General features: G+C 34.2%; 1 protein-coding gene across 1 annotated transcript in view; it reads right to left on the bottom strand.

Annotated features, from left to right (window-relative positions):
• The window catches only part of LOC128653569 (alpha-tectorin-like), a 40,684-nt gene that overhangs the window by 4,487 nt on the left and 22,560 nt on the right, over positions 1-13,637 (bottom strand). The window contains exons 7-10 of the mRNA XM_053706950.1: positions 12,390-12,641; positions 8,665-8,824; positions 6,713-6,776; positions 6,564-6,599 (exon numbers count right to left, since the gene is read on the bottom strand). Coding sequence (XP_053562925.1) covers positions 6,564-6,599; positions 6,713-6,776; positions 8,665-8,824; positions 12,390-12,641 — 512 coding nt within the window. The remainder of the gene's footprint in view (positions 1-6,563; positions 6,600-6,712; positions 6,777-8,664; positions 8,825-12,389; positions 12,642-13,637) is intronic.

The following is a 13,637-nucleotide window of genomic DNA, read 5'->3' as shown; positions in this document are numbered from 1 at the left end:
GCTTTCAATATTAAAAGGATATGAGCATGTGGTAATCCTCTTTTTTGAAACTCTATTACATGCACTTTTGCGCAAGGACTTCCAAGAACATGTTTGTACAAGATATCATTCAAAAGAGAATTTAATTTGAGATTGAAAACTCTTGCTACCAAATCTGGTCTGAACTCCACTGCTTGACCTTCTAATAGGTTATCAAGTATCTCAGGCCATTTAGGGTTGCAGGTCATGGTGATGAAGTAATCCGGTTTTCCATATTTTCTAACAATGGCCATAGCATCATGGTAGTTTTGGGCCATATTTCGTGGACTTCCCTGAAAAGATGATGGCAAAATAACTGCTTTTCCAGGCATCAGGCCCTGTGCAGCAGCCTCACTTTGAATGTAATCCATTAATCCTGTATATTTTTCAATGCGAAGATTAGATTGATTTTGACGGATATAGTTGAGTCTGTTGGCCTCAGTCTTGACATAAGCATCAACAAAGTACTGCTGCGTCAACTTGCCAGCACTAAGGAAAGGATTTAATTGATCCCTAATTGAAATTCTGTAAGAGTAGTATTTCATTTGGCTAACTCTTATCCTTGGATTGGTGGTTACTCTTCTTTGTACATCACTAATTGATGTTGGCCTGTAGTTAAGAGCAATATTGGAACCCCAACTTTGGTCCCCATATGGAAACAACAAAGGATACAGCAATGGTTCAAGATTAGGATCTAAAACACTTATTCTTTCAGTTTTTTTTGTTTGATCTGTAGATCGGCAATGAATAAGAAGGTCACGTTCAAGAGGAGGTTCACCATCAGAATTTTGGAAAATAACAGCAACCTCATTAACTCTTTGTACGTTATATCTTCGGTAATCTGATGTTCTGTCCTGCAGAATTACCATTGAAACTTTAGAATTTTGAACTCCATTTAAAGATGCTTCATGGATGCATTCTTGCTCTACCTCATAGAGCATTTTACATGCTTTTGCAAAAGGGTTATACTGAGACATATATGAACTTAACTCCCTCAAAAGTTCAATGTGACATCCTGAATTTTCTTTTAGTGCTGCTCGTTGGTCCGCAGCTTCCTCAGGACTCAAAATGTAGAGTTGTGCAAATTTGCGTTGATCATCATTTTCTGGATGCAAAGCACCAGATCGGTGATAAATTTGGCCATTTATTCTAAAACAGTATGGGCCATATCCTGGAGGTGGTGCAATGTTTGCTCCCATTGATGCAAACGCCAATGCACTATTTACAGAACGGATATTTTGCATAAAATTCTTTGAATGTGTGTGTTGTCCAGTCATTAGTTGTTGGATCAGTGGTGAAATTTGTATATGAGGTAATGTTATTTTTCCTTTATTGCAGCATTTATTAAAAAGCTTATCGCTTGGTTGTTCCTCTGGAAAATGCTTCGCCATGCAAAATTTGCAATAAACATTAAGTTGACCACATGTGTGCATTGGGACATTGTCTTCATTAAATAGTGAATCGTTATAACTTTTGTTATATTGATTAGTGATAGTGATGTTAGTACTATTTTTTTTTTTTTCTACGTGCAGCAGAACGTGATCTTTGCATGTCCAGTTGGAGACCTTTTTCCTGAGCAGTCATATTGGCCCTACAAATCCTTTTTTTTGAAGAATCCTTTTTGCGTACAGTTACCCTTTGTTGTTCAGTCATATGTGTCCGACGTATACGTTGAGTTTCTTTTCTTCTGCGTTTAACGTTTTCTGCATCTTCCTGTGTTAAAATTCTTTTAGGAGGCATTCTTCTATTTTTATGTTTATGCAGCACTCTTTACTTTTTTTTAAACACTTTTTTTTTTTTTTTATGCACTTTTTTGTAGTCACTTTTTTTTATGCAGTATATATGTTTTTTAAGGTTTATTATTATTAGGCACTCTTTATTGCCTTTTTTATGCTGTATATATGTTTTTTTTAAATAGGTTTGTTATAATGCTGCTTATGTAGTATTAGGCACTCTTTATTGCCTTTTTTATGTTGTATATATGTTTTTTTTTTATAATTTTTTTTTATAATGCTGCTTATGTAGTATTAGGCACTCTTTATTGCCTTTTTTATGCTGTTTATGCAGTCTCTTTATTTGTTTTAGGCAGTCTTTTAGGCACTCTCTTTGTTATATCGGCAGTCTTTATTTTGTATTAGGCAATGTTAGGCACACTTTTTTATTTTTAGACAATCTTTATTTTGTTTAACAAAGTCTTAGGCACTCTTTACTTTGTTTTATACACTTTTTATTTTGTTTTTGGCAGTGTTATTTTTTTTTAATGCAGTCTTAGGCACTCTTTATTTTGTTGTAGACATTAGGCGTGTTTATGCTGCTTATGTAGTATTAGGCACTCTTTATTGCCTTTTTTATGCTGTTTATGCAGTCTCTTTATTTGTTTTAGGCAGTCTCTTTATTTCCTTTTTTTTAGGCACTCTCTTTGTTATATTGGCAGTCTTTATTTTTTTAGATAGTCTTTATTTTGTATTAGGCAATGTTAGGCACACTTTGTTTTTTTTAGACAATCTTTATGTTGTTTAACAAAGTCTTAGGTATTCTTTACTTAGTTTTATACACTTTTTGCTTTGTTTTTGGCAGTCTTAATTTTTTTTCATGCAGTCTTAGTCACTCTTTATTTTGTTGTAGACATTAGGCGTGTTTGTCACTCTTTACTTTGTTTTAAACACTCTTTTTTTTTATGCACTTTTTTTATACACTTTTTTTTATGCAGTATATATGTTTTTTACGGTTTATTAGTATAAGGCACTCTTTATGGCCTTTTTTATACAGTATATATTTTTTCTTAAAAATGTTTGTTATAATGCTGCTTATGTAGTATTAGGCACTCTTGATTGCCTTTTTATGCAGTATATATGTTTTTTACGGTTTATTAGTATAAGGCACTCTTTATGGCCTTTTTTATACAGTATATATTTTTTCTTAAAAATGTTTGTTATAATGCTGCTTATGTAATATTAGGCACTCTTGATTGCCTTTTTATGCAGTATATATGTTTTTTACGGTTTCTTAGTAACTTTGTTTTTTGCAGTCTTAATTTTTGTTCATGCAGTCTTAGGCACTCTTTATTTTGTTGTAGACATTAGGCGTGTTTGTCACTCTTTACTTTGTTTTAAACACTCTTTTTTTTGTATTATGTCGTTTTTTTAAGACACTTTTTTTATGCAGTATATATGTTTTTATTAGTATTAGGCACTCTTTATTGCCTTTTTATGCAATATATATGTTTTCTTAAAAAGGTTGATTAAAATGCAGCTTATGTAGTATTAGGCACTCTTTATTGCCTTTTTTATGCAGTATATATGTGTTTTTTTCAAAGGGTTTATTATAATGCTGCTTATGTAGTATTAGGCTCTTTTTTTGCCTTTTTTATTCTGTATATATGTTTTTTTAAAAATGTTTCTTATAATGCTGCTTATGTAGTATTAGGCACTCTTTATTGCCTTTTTTATGCAGTATATATGTGTTTTTTTGTTCAAAGGGTTTATTATAATGCTGCTTATGTAGTATTAGGCGCTCTTTATTTCCTTTTTTTTTATTTGTATAGAGACTTTTTATATGTGCAGTGCAGCACAGTGTTGGGCTCTTTTATGTGCCTATTTTTTCTTTTAAAGTAATATAGTTATGTTATATGTGCTGTGCAGCACAGTATTGAGCTCTTTTATGAGCTTATGACTAAAATATATCTGTTCTATGTGCTGTTAGCACAGTGTTGTGCTCTTTTATGAGCCTATTAATCCTTTTTTATTTTTAAAACCTAAAATTTATTTTTTGACCCTATTAAGGTTTTTTTTTTTTGTTTTTTTTTAAACTACTATGTGCTGTTAGCACAGTGTTGTGCTCTTTAATATATCCGCACAGTGTTGGGCTCTTTGTGCTGGGTACTATGTGCTATGTAGCACATACATAACTTCTGAGGCCATTAATATTTTTTTTTTAATTTTTTTATTTTTTTTTTATTTATTTTTTTTAAACTACTATGTGCTGTTAGCACAGTGTTGTGCTCTTTAATATATCCACACAGTGTTGGGCTCTTTGTGCTGGGTACTATGTGCTATGTAGCACATACATAACTCCTGAGGCTATTAATATTTTTATTTTATTTTATTTTTTTTAATAAATATTGTGCTTTTAGCACAGTGTTGGGCTCTTGTATGAGCCTATTATTCTTTTTTTTTGTATGTGCTGTTAGCACAGTGTTGAGCTCTTGTATGAGCCTATTATTCCTTTTTTTTGTATGTGCTGTTAGCACAGTGTTGGGCTCTTGTATGAGCCTATTATTCCCTTTTTTTTAAACTAAAGAGCAAATTTTTAAAGTAAAGAGGTTTTTTTTTTTTTGTTAAATGTAGATATTTTTTTTTTGCTAATTGCGGATCTTTCAAATAATGACCTTTCTCAGTGCAAGTGCAATAGAAATGCGCAGCATAAGTCCTGAGGTAAATTTTTTCCTGAGGGCCTTTTTTTTTTTAAACTAAAATTTTTAAACTAAAGAGCAAATGTGAGGTATTTTTTTTTACTCTGTACTATGTAGCACATACATAAGTCCTAAAATTTTTAAACTAAAGAGCAAATGTTTAAAGTAAAGAGGTTTTTTTTTTTTTGTTAAATGTAGACCTTTCTCAGTGCCAGTGCAATAGAAATGCGCAGCATAAGTCCTGAGGTAAATTTTTTCCTGAGGGCCTTTTTTTTTCAACAATTTTTTTTTTAAAATAAAATATTTAAAATAAAGAGCAAATGTGAGGTATTTTTTTTTAATATGTACTATGTAGCACATACATAAGTCCTAAAATTTTTAAACTAAAGAGCAAATGTTTAAAGTAAAGATTTTTTTTTTTTTTGTTAAATGTATTTTTTTTTTTTTTGCTAATTGCGGAGCTTTCAAATAATCTCAGTGCCAGTGCAAAAGAAATGCGCAGCATAAGTCCTGAGGTAATTTTTTTCCTGAGGGCATTTTTTTTTAAACAATTTTGTTTTTAAACTAAAATTTCAAGACCCAATTCTTTTAAAGTAAAGTAAAGAGGTTCAAGACCCAATTCTTTTAAACTAAAGTAAAGAGGTTTTTGTTTTTTGCTTAAATGTCGTTTTTTTTGGGGAGCTTTGAAATCATGACCTTTCTCAGTGCCAGTGCAATAGAAATGCGCAATGTATTATGGCTCGCGACGCTTTTAACGGCTAGTTGCGTGCGCGTGGGTTCGCGTGCGCGTGCGCATTGTGTAATAGGCTAGTAGGCTAAGTGGGTTGTCAACGGCTAGGGCTATTTGCGTGCGCGTGGGTTCGCGTGCGCGTGCGCATTGCTAGTAGGCTAAGTGGGTTGTCAACGGCTAAGGTTTGCGTGCGCGTGCGGGGGGCTCAAAAGTTTTGTGAGTGTGCGTGCGCAGCAAGGGGGGTCAAAGTGCTAACAAAGTTTTGTGAGTGTGCGTGCGCAGCAAGGGGGGTCTAAGTGCGGGGGGCTCAAATCAGTTTTGAGAGTGTGCGTGCGCAGCAAGGGGCTAAGTGGGTTGTCAACGGCTAAGGTTCGCGTGCGCGTGCGGGGGACTGTGAGTATGCGTGCGCAGCAAGGGGGGTCAAAGTGGTAACAGCTGGCCAAGGGTGCGCGTGCGATCAGCGGCAAGAGTTTGTCTGAACTGCGCATGACGGCTTCAGACAAACTCTTGTCTTTTATAATATAGGATAGCAAATTGTATATGATTAAAGTGACATAAAAGTGATAATGTTCTCTGTCAGAGCATTTTATTATTGCACTATTGTTTGCATATACCTATGTGTTAAATCCCTGCAAATGCAAATCAGCTCTAAAGCAACAATTCATACTGTGCTAGCTGAACACATCTGTGAGCCAAAGACAAGAAGCATATGTGAGTAGACATGGACGATTAGCTAGCTCCCAGTAGTTCATTGCTGCTCCTGAGCCTACCTAGATATGTTTTTCAACAAGGGATACCAAGAGCACAAAGCAAATTTTATAATATAAGTAAATTGAGTAAGTCTCTTAAAATTGCATCTGGACCAGAGGCATAACTATAGGGGTTCTTAGAGGTCTCAATTGAGGCAGGACTTGCCCCTAAAGGGGCCCCTTAAGGACTCTGCAATCAGTAGCGGCATCACCTCACTTGTATCATGTCTAGCCCCTCTGTGTCCTCCATGTAAAATTAAGCTCAAGGTTTAAGGAAAGTGTATGGATTTACCTTTACAATATGGTGACAGGGTTTCCAAGATGTCTACCATGGTAATGCTGTACAGAAAAACGTGTCACCATATTTGTATAAGAAGGCCAGGGAAGAAGAATGACTCACATTCATAGAGAAGCTCATATTTCTCTTATGTGGCTGCCTGCTCAGCTTAGGCTAATTGCAAACAGTAAGAAAAGGTGCTATTGAAATGGGGGTCCCCAGTCACAGTCTTTGCCTTGGGGCCTAGCAGGATCTAGTTACACCACTGATTTAAACCATAGAAGTTTAATTTTGGTTTCCATTTCCCTTTAATATTTGTGTCCATATAGTTAACAACTGTTTTGATAAGAATTTGTCCAATTTGGAGAATATTCATACCTGCATGGGGCACTGAGCTTCCTGAATTGAGGTTACCTGAAAACAGACATAAGATTTCATTACCATTTATTGCCTTTAATAAGAAATATATTTTAAGAGTACTATCATATAGACATTATATAACAACAAATGTAAAACCACAGACTTACCTTCCAAACCCAAAGAAATTCCCACTGAGCCTATGCTTGGATCAGCCGCTTTGCCTGCTTTGCACTATGAGAAAAAATGGACAATTAACATGATCTGTCTCTAGAACAGTGGATCAAACATTCTCCTTTATGGCTGTATAATCGTTTTGGTATAATCAGCAAAGTTGCCTATATTTAGGTTGAAATATAGAGATAGTGGTTGTGCCTGTTCAATCCTAATATACAAACATGAGTCAATAAAGTTTTCACGTCTAGCAAAAATTAAGTGGAATGCTGCCCCATTATTTCTCCTGTTTAAATGTGTTTGGGCTCACTGAGGATTGTGCACTCTGACTGACTCCCACAGATGCTTAAGCCCTAGAGAGCTGGTCTCCATTATACGTTATATTCAAACATGAAGTTATGAAATAAATATATTCAGATACAAGGAAACAGCTGCAGTTTATGTTTGATTCATTGATTACAAAGTCTTGAAACCTATAGATAAATAATGGAGCATATTCTAATTCATTAGAAAAAAATATTAGTAATGTTGGCAAGAATTGCATTTTCGTAAATAAATAATTTGATAAGCATTTGTTAATGAATATAATAAACACCAAGGATATAAAAAAACATTGCTCACTGGGCTAAATTTAAAGGGACATGAAACCCAATTTTTTTTATCTTTTTATGATTAAAGGGACACTGAACCCACATTTTTTCTTTTGTGATTCAGATAGAGCATGACATTTTAAGCAACTTTCTAATTTACTCCTATTATCAAATTTTCATTATTGTCTTGGTATCTTTATTTGAAATGCAAGAATGTAAGTTTAGATGCCAGCCAATTTTTGGTGAACAACCTGGGTTGTCCTTACTGATTGGTGGATAAATTCATCCACCAATAAAAAAGTGCTGTCCAATAAAAAAGTTTAGATGCCTTCTTTTTCAAATAAAGATAGCAAGAGAATGAAGAAAACTTGAGAATAGGAGTGCATTAGAAAGTTTCTTAAAATTGCATGCTCTATCTGAATCAAAAAAAAAAAGGAAAAAAAAATTGGGTTCAGTATCCCTTTAAAATAGTGCCTGAAATTTTAAAGGGACAGTCTAGTCAAAATTAAATGTTCATGATTCAGATAGGGCATGCAATTTTAAACAACTTTGCAATTTACTTGTATCATCAAATTTGCTTTGTTCTTTTGGTATTCTTTGTTAAAGTCTAAACCTAGGTAGGCTCATATGCTAATTCCTAAGCCCTCGAAGGCTGCCGCTTATCTCAGTGCATATTGATAGACAGCATTAGTGCATGTGTGCCATATAGATAATATTGTGCTTACTCCCGTGGAGTTACCTAGCAGTCAGAACTGATTGCCTAAAATGCAAGTCTGTCAAAAGAACTAGAATAAGAGGCCAGTCTACAGAGGTTTAGATACAAGGTAATCACAGAGGTAAAAATTGTATTAATATAACAGTGTTGGTTATGCAAAACTGAAGAATGATTAATAAAGGGGTTATTTATCTTTTCAAACAATAATAATTCTGGATTAGACTGTCCCTTTAAGCAACTTTCCAATTTGCATCTGTTATCTAATTTGTCTTGGTATCCTGTGTTTAAAGGGAATGAAGCAAATTAGAGAATACAAGTACATCAGAAAGTTCTTTACAATTGTATTCTCTAACTGAATCATGAATTAAAATGTTTGGGTTTCATGTTCCTTTAAAAACTTGAGTGTATCTGCATGTGTTTATGACATGCACCAAGAAGTTTAATATTCAGTGAAACTATTTTAATATTATGTCTACTGTAATTTTATGACTATCCTCATAAACATGATGACTGCTTACTGCTGAGGTTTCTTAAGTGCAATTAGAATTACATTTATATTAGATTAGGTTATTTGTTTAGTTTAAATTCCAGATTAAGCCAAGTTTTATGTAATAAAAATGACTCAGGTACATATATCACTTACCCCAGTACAGCCCTCAGATTTGTAACACAGTCGTGCATCACAGAAGATGTTTAAAGTGTCAAAGTTCTGAAATTTGAATGCACCAAATCTTATTTTGGCTTCCAGTGTATCTCCATTGCTATCTATTCCCACATCAAACTCGGCATCAGGTGCTGCACAACTAAGAATAAAATCGCACTTGAATTAATAGGTACTGTTTTTCCGCATTTTTAGTTTTTATATTTATTTGATTCATTTACTGTTGTATAGGCGCAAACAAAGTAAATGTGTATTCTGTTTATTTTTAATTTAATTTATTAAATAGCATAAAAGACATAAAATGTAATATAAAGGCAAACAGTGAGCTTCTCTCATACTAAGCACTATAGCAATTAAAGCCACACTCGAAGGTCTAAAACATGCTGTATTGTATCTGCAAATTTTAAAAGCATTTCCTTGTCTCTCCAGGAACACCACAAGCTATTCCATTGGTTAGACAGAGTTCCTCTAAGCAATGCTTAGAGATATACTTGCCATTTTTCAAACACAGTTAAATATAGACATGTGCGATTCGGTTCGATTCGGAAATTTGGAAAATTCAGCAAATTCGGAGATTCGTATCGAACCGAATCTCCGAATTAAAATAGTGCCGAATCTACCGAATAAATCCGAATAACTTTGGATTTATTCGGATTTATTCGGTAGATTCGGATGGCCATGGATTACACTAGTATTGTACAGTATATTAGGTTATATCACTCTGCTATGGGTTACACCTAATGTACAGTACATAATACTAGTCTAATCCCACCTAACACTTACCGAAATTCCGAATTTCCGAACCGAATCGAACCGAATCCAGCCGAATTTATTCGAAACCAAATGAATCCGAAACAAATCCGAACCGAATTTATTTGAATCCGAATGAATCCGAAACAAATCCGAACCAAATTGATTCAAATTTTACCGAATTCGAACCGCTCCGAACCGAAATTCGAAAAATCGATCCGAACCGAACCAAATTTTTTCGCCATGCACATGTCTAGTTAAATACAATAATTAAGCACTAAAGTAGCTCTGGCATGTATTGCCTTGAAAAATGTATCCTGTCAGGTGACCTTGGGGACGTAATATGGACTCGTAAAAAAATGTGTCTTTTTTCCCAGCTTTAACATTGAGTATACTAGTAAACATAGATTTTTACACCCCTGTATGCATAGGTGTGTGTGTGTACACATACATTGAAGTAATAAAGTAACGTGGCTGTTGATAGAATGTTGATTAACCCCTTCAGGACCGGGAAAGACTTGCCCAAAATAATGGAAGATTTTTAGCATTTTTTGCTATCACTCCATTTAAACTGAAAAATAGTCTTTTTTATTTATCTATCAAAACTATATATATTTTTAAGTAGACAACCCAAGGTATTGACCTTGGCCCATTTTGGTATATTTCATGCTACCGTTTAGCCGCCAAATGCTCTCATATTACAAAAATTGATAACTTTTATTATTTACATACCACTTGTGCAGTCATAACACAAATGATTGTAAAAGCTTCTCTAGGATCCCATTTGTTCAGAAATTCCTGGCAGTGAAGGGGTTAATTAGCTGATATAGCTGGTAATGGTAAAATGATTATAATGTAGGTATTGCCCTCCCAACTGACACTGCCCTGATCCCTCATAAACAGCTCTCCTCCCTCCCCACCCACAATGCTCCCCACCATCTTAGGTACTGGCAGACAGTCTGCCAGAATGAAGCTTTATTTTTTTTTATATATTTTTTTTTCTGCAATGTAGGATCCCCCCTTACCCTCCCACCTCCCTTATCTCTCCCAAACAGCTCTCTATCACACACACCCTCCTAACAGTCTCTGACAGTACACATTTATACAAAAACACATTTTTTTTTTATTTTTTTTTATTTAGTTATAAAAAATGTGTCTGTATTGTAGCAGCCATCCCTCACATTCCCTAACCTTCCCCATGCAAGCGATCATACTGTAGGGCCCCATTACCCCTCTCATAATCCCTTGTGCCATTGTGTAGTGGATCCCTCTGCACTCTCCAACTTAGTACAATATTTTATGTAGCATAGATAATATTTTATGTAGCATAGATAATATTTTATGTAGCATAGGGAAATATCCACTGCCTCCCCTTCCTGCTCCCTCCTGCGATGGGCCACACACCCACCTCTCTCCTTAACTCCCACAACACCACTGCAGCAGATACAGGGTCACTGTCTGTATTAACGATATGGCTTCATATGGTAAAGGGAGCTAGATCAGCATTCCCTTACAGATGCCTTCTGCATCATGCTATGGTCCCCTAACACTGCTGCCAGAGACAGAAGGTTGGAAGTAGGTACTACATCAACAGGGTATGCTAGGCAAAGTACCCTGTGACATAGTACCTATGTCTATATAGCTTAATGGGTTACTATTAAAGTGAACTAATGAACTGTCAAATGTGGTCAAAATGTAACATTTTATTGAATAAAACCAAGTTCACTGTTTGATTACTGCCCCTTAAAACACAAAGCAACAAACTTGATTATGTCTAGATAATCTATTCTACCTGATAAATATACATACAGTATATGAGTATTAAGGTGTATTGAGTTGTGTGTGTTTATGTATGTGTGATAAATACTCGTTATGGTGCTTATAGGTATTGTTTACACAAGATCATGTTCAAAATGAATTAAGTCTCATTTCTCTAGCACATTGCCAGTGGGCGTTCCTGGCATTAACATATTCATTTGTGTTAAATGACTCAATGCATGATGTCTTGCAATCAAATACATACCAATAGAAACGCTGATAAGCAATAAATAAAAAAAAATAAAAAAACACTTTGCCGATTTAATTACTGTTCTATTTAATTAAACTACTTTAACCTAACAAAACAGAGATGTGAATAGTTGATATTTACACACACTTACAGATCGCATTTAAAAAAAATCTTAATTCACAGCCCCAAAAAAGTGGTTGACAGTCGATGCTTCATGTGTTTTTTCACCTAAAACCTGACTCAGCATGGAGCATACAAAAAGACATGATGGCCCATGTAAAGTCTTGCATTGAAATCTCACTATACCAAGCTGTCAAGGTTGTCCTATTATTATTATTATTATTATTATTATTATTATATTCTTTATGTTGAGTAAAGATTTATATAGCTGAACACAATTATGTTAAATAGTGTCCTACTCATTTTAATTGAGCAACCTGTCTTCAAGGATTAAAGTATAGAAATGTTCTACACCTGGCAGTCAAGGTATACATGAGAACTGCAGAATATAATAACTACTTAGCATACGTTAATTTCAACTTCGTAATACATAAACTCTTAACTCTACTAAATAATGCAAACCATAACCCTGAATAATAATTAAAAGGATAGGAATCCCCATATTTTTCTTTCATGATTTGGATAGAACAAACTACTTTAAACAACTTTTCAATTTACTTCTATTATCAAATGTCCTTCATTATGGTGTTACCCTTTGCAGAAGGAACAGCATTGCACAACTCGCAGCTAGTTGAACACATCTAGTCAGCCAATCACAAGAGACAAATGTGTGCAGGCACCAATCACCAGCTGGCTCCCATAAGCGTAGGGTATGTGCGTATTATTTTTCAACAAGGGATATCAAGTAAACAAAAAACATTTTAAAATGGAAAGGAATGTACTTAAATTACTGTGGTTACTGAATAGAGGGTGGAAAAAGAACACTTACCCTCCTTCCAAAATTGATACTTTGTTGGGATCATTGTCATCCCTGACTTTATTAGGAGTGGCAAAGCAGCTCACAACTCTTAAAGCAAATTTATCTCCATCTGCACCAGTAACAAAGAAGCCAAGGTATACACTTGTTTCCACATTTACATTTTCACCATCCTTATATGGATCAGTGTATGTAGAACTCTTAAATGCAGCCAAGGTAAAGGGATATGATCCAATACCATTGATACCTGGGAGGTAAGTTGTGCTGTAAAAAAAAAGAAATTAAGTTTAGATTTGTGACATATAAAAATTAAGGATATTTATTAACAATTTACATGTCTCATAAGGTTTCAATACCTCTAGGATTACTTAGATCAAGAGTTCCTTTTAGAGCATTAAGATAATTAAACATTTTGGCTAAATTTTGTTTTGTGGAATTCTGGGAAATAGTAAATATGCAAATTAGCCTAACTTAAGGTGTCTTGCACTTTCCTTCTTCAAATATGACATTACTTCTTTATATTTCATATATTTTATTATAACAAAAAAATGTGGAAGCTTTATTTAAAGGTAGAATGTATGCACATTATTTACCAGCAAGTAGACATTAACATAAAAAAAGAATAGGTAAAAGCTGATTAAAGGGACATGAAAAACAAAAAAAAATATTTTATGATTTAGGTAGAACATACAATTTTAAGCAACTTTCCAGTTTACTCCCATTAGCAAATTAACTTCATTCTCTAGGTATCATTTATTGAAGGAGCAGCAATGCACTTGTGGTTTCTAACTGAACACGAGTGAGCCAATGAAAATTGTTATATATATATGCAGCCACCAATCAGCAACTAGAACCTAGATTATTTGCTGCTCCTGAGTTTACCTAGATAAACTTTTCAGCAAAGGATAACAAGAGAAGGAGGCACATTTAATAATATAAGTAAATTGGAAAGTTGTTTAAAATTGTATGATCTGTCTAAATCATGAAAGAAAAAAAATTGGGTTTCATGTCCCTTTGAGGAGTAAATCACAATTCTTTAGAAAAAAAAAGTATCTACTGTTTTGTTTTTCTACAGAAAACCACCATTAAAGCTTATGGGGAGTTTTGTAGATAAATCATTTGATTTTCTAAAGAATTGTGATCGACCCTTTTATTAGGCTACAGGGAAAGGAGGCCTGGTGTAGAAATGTGACTCTGAATTTTAAATTCTATTGGGTTGTTTTGTGCGCATGCAAGTGAGTTTGTGTAGAAAATGAGAAA

The sequence above is a fragment of the Bombina bombina genome, chromosome 3, assembly GCF_027579735.1.
Source record: "Bombina bombina isolate aBomBom1 chromosome 3, aBomBom1.pri, whole genome shotgun sequence".
Lineage (NCBI taxonomy): Eukaryota > Metazoa > Chordata > Amphibia > Anura > Bombinatoridae > Bombina > Bombina bombina.
The sequence above is the reverse complement of the archived record's forward strand: the minus strand, read 5'-3'. Positions and strand labels throughout refer to the sequence as shown.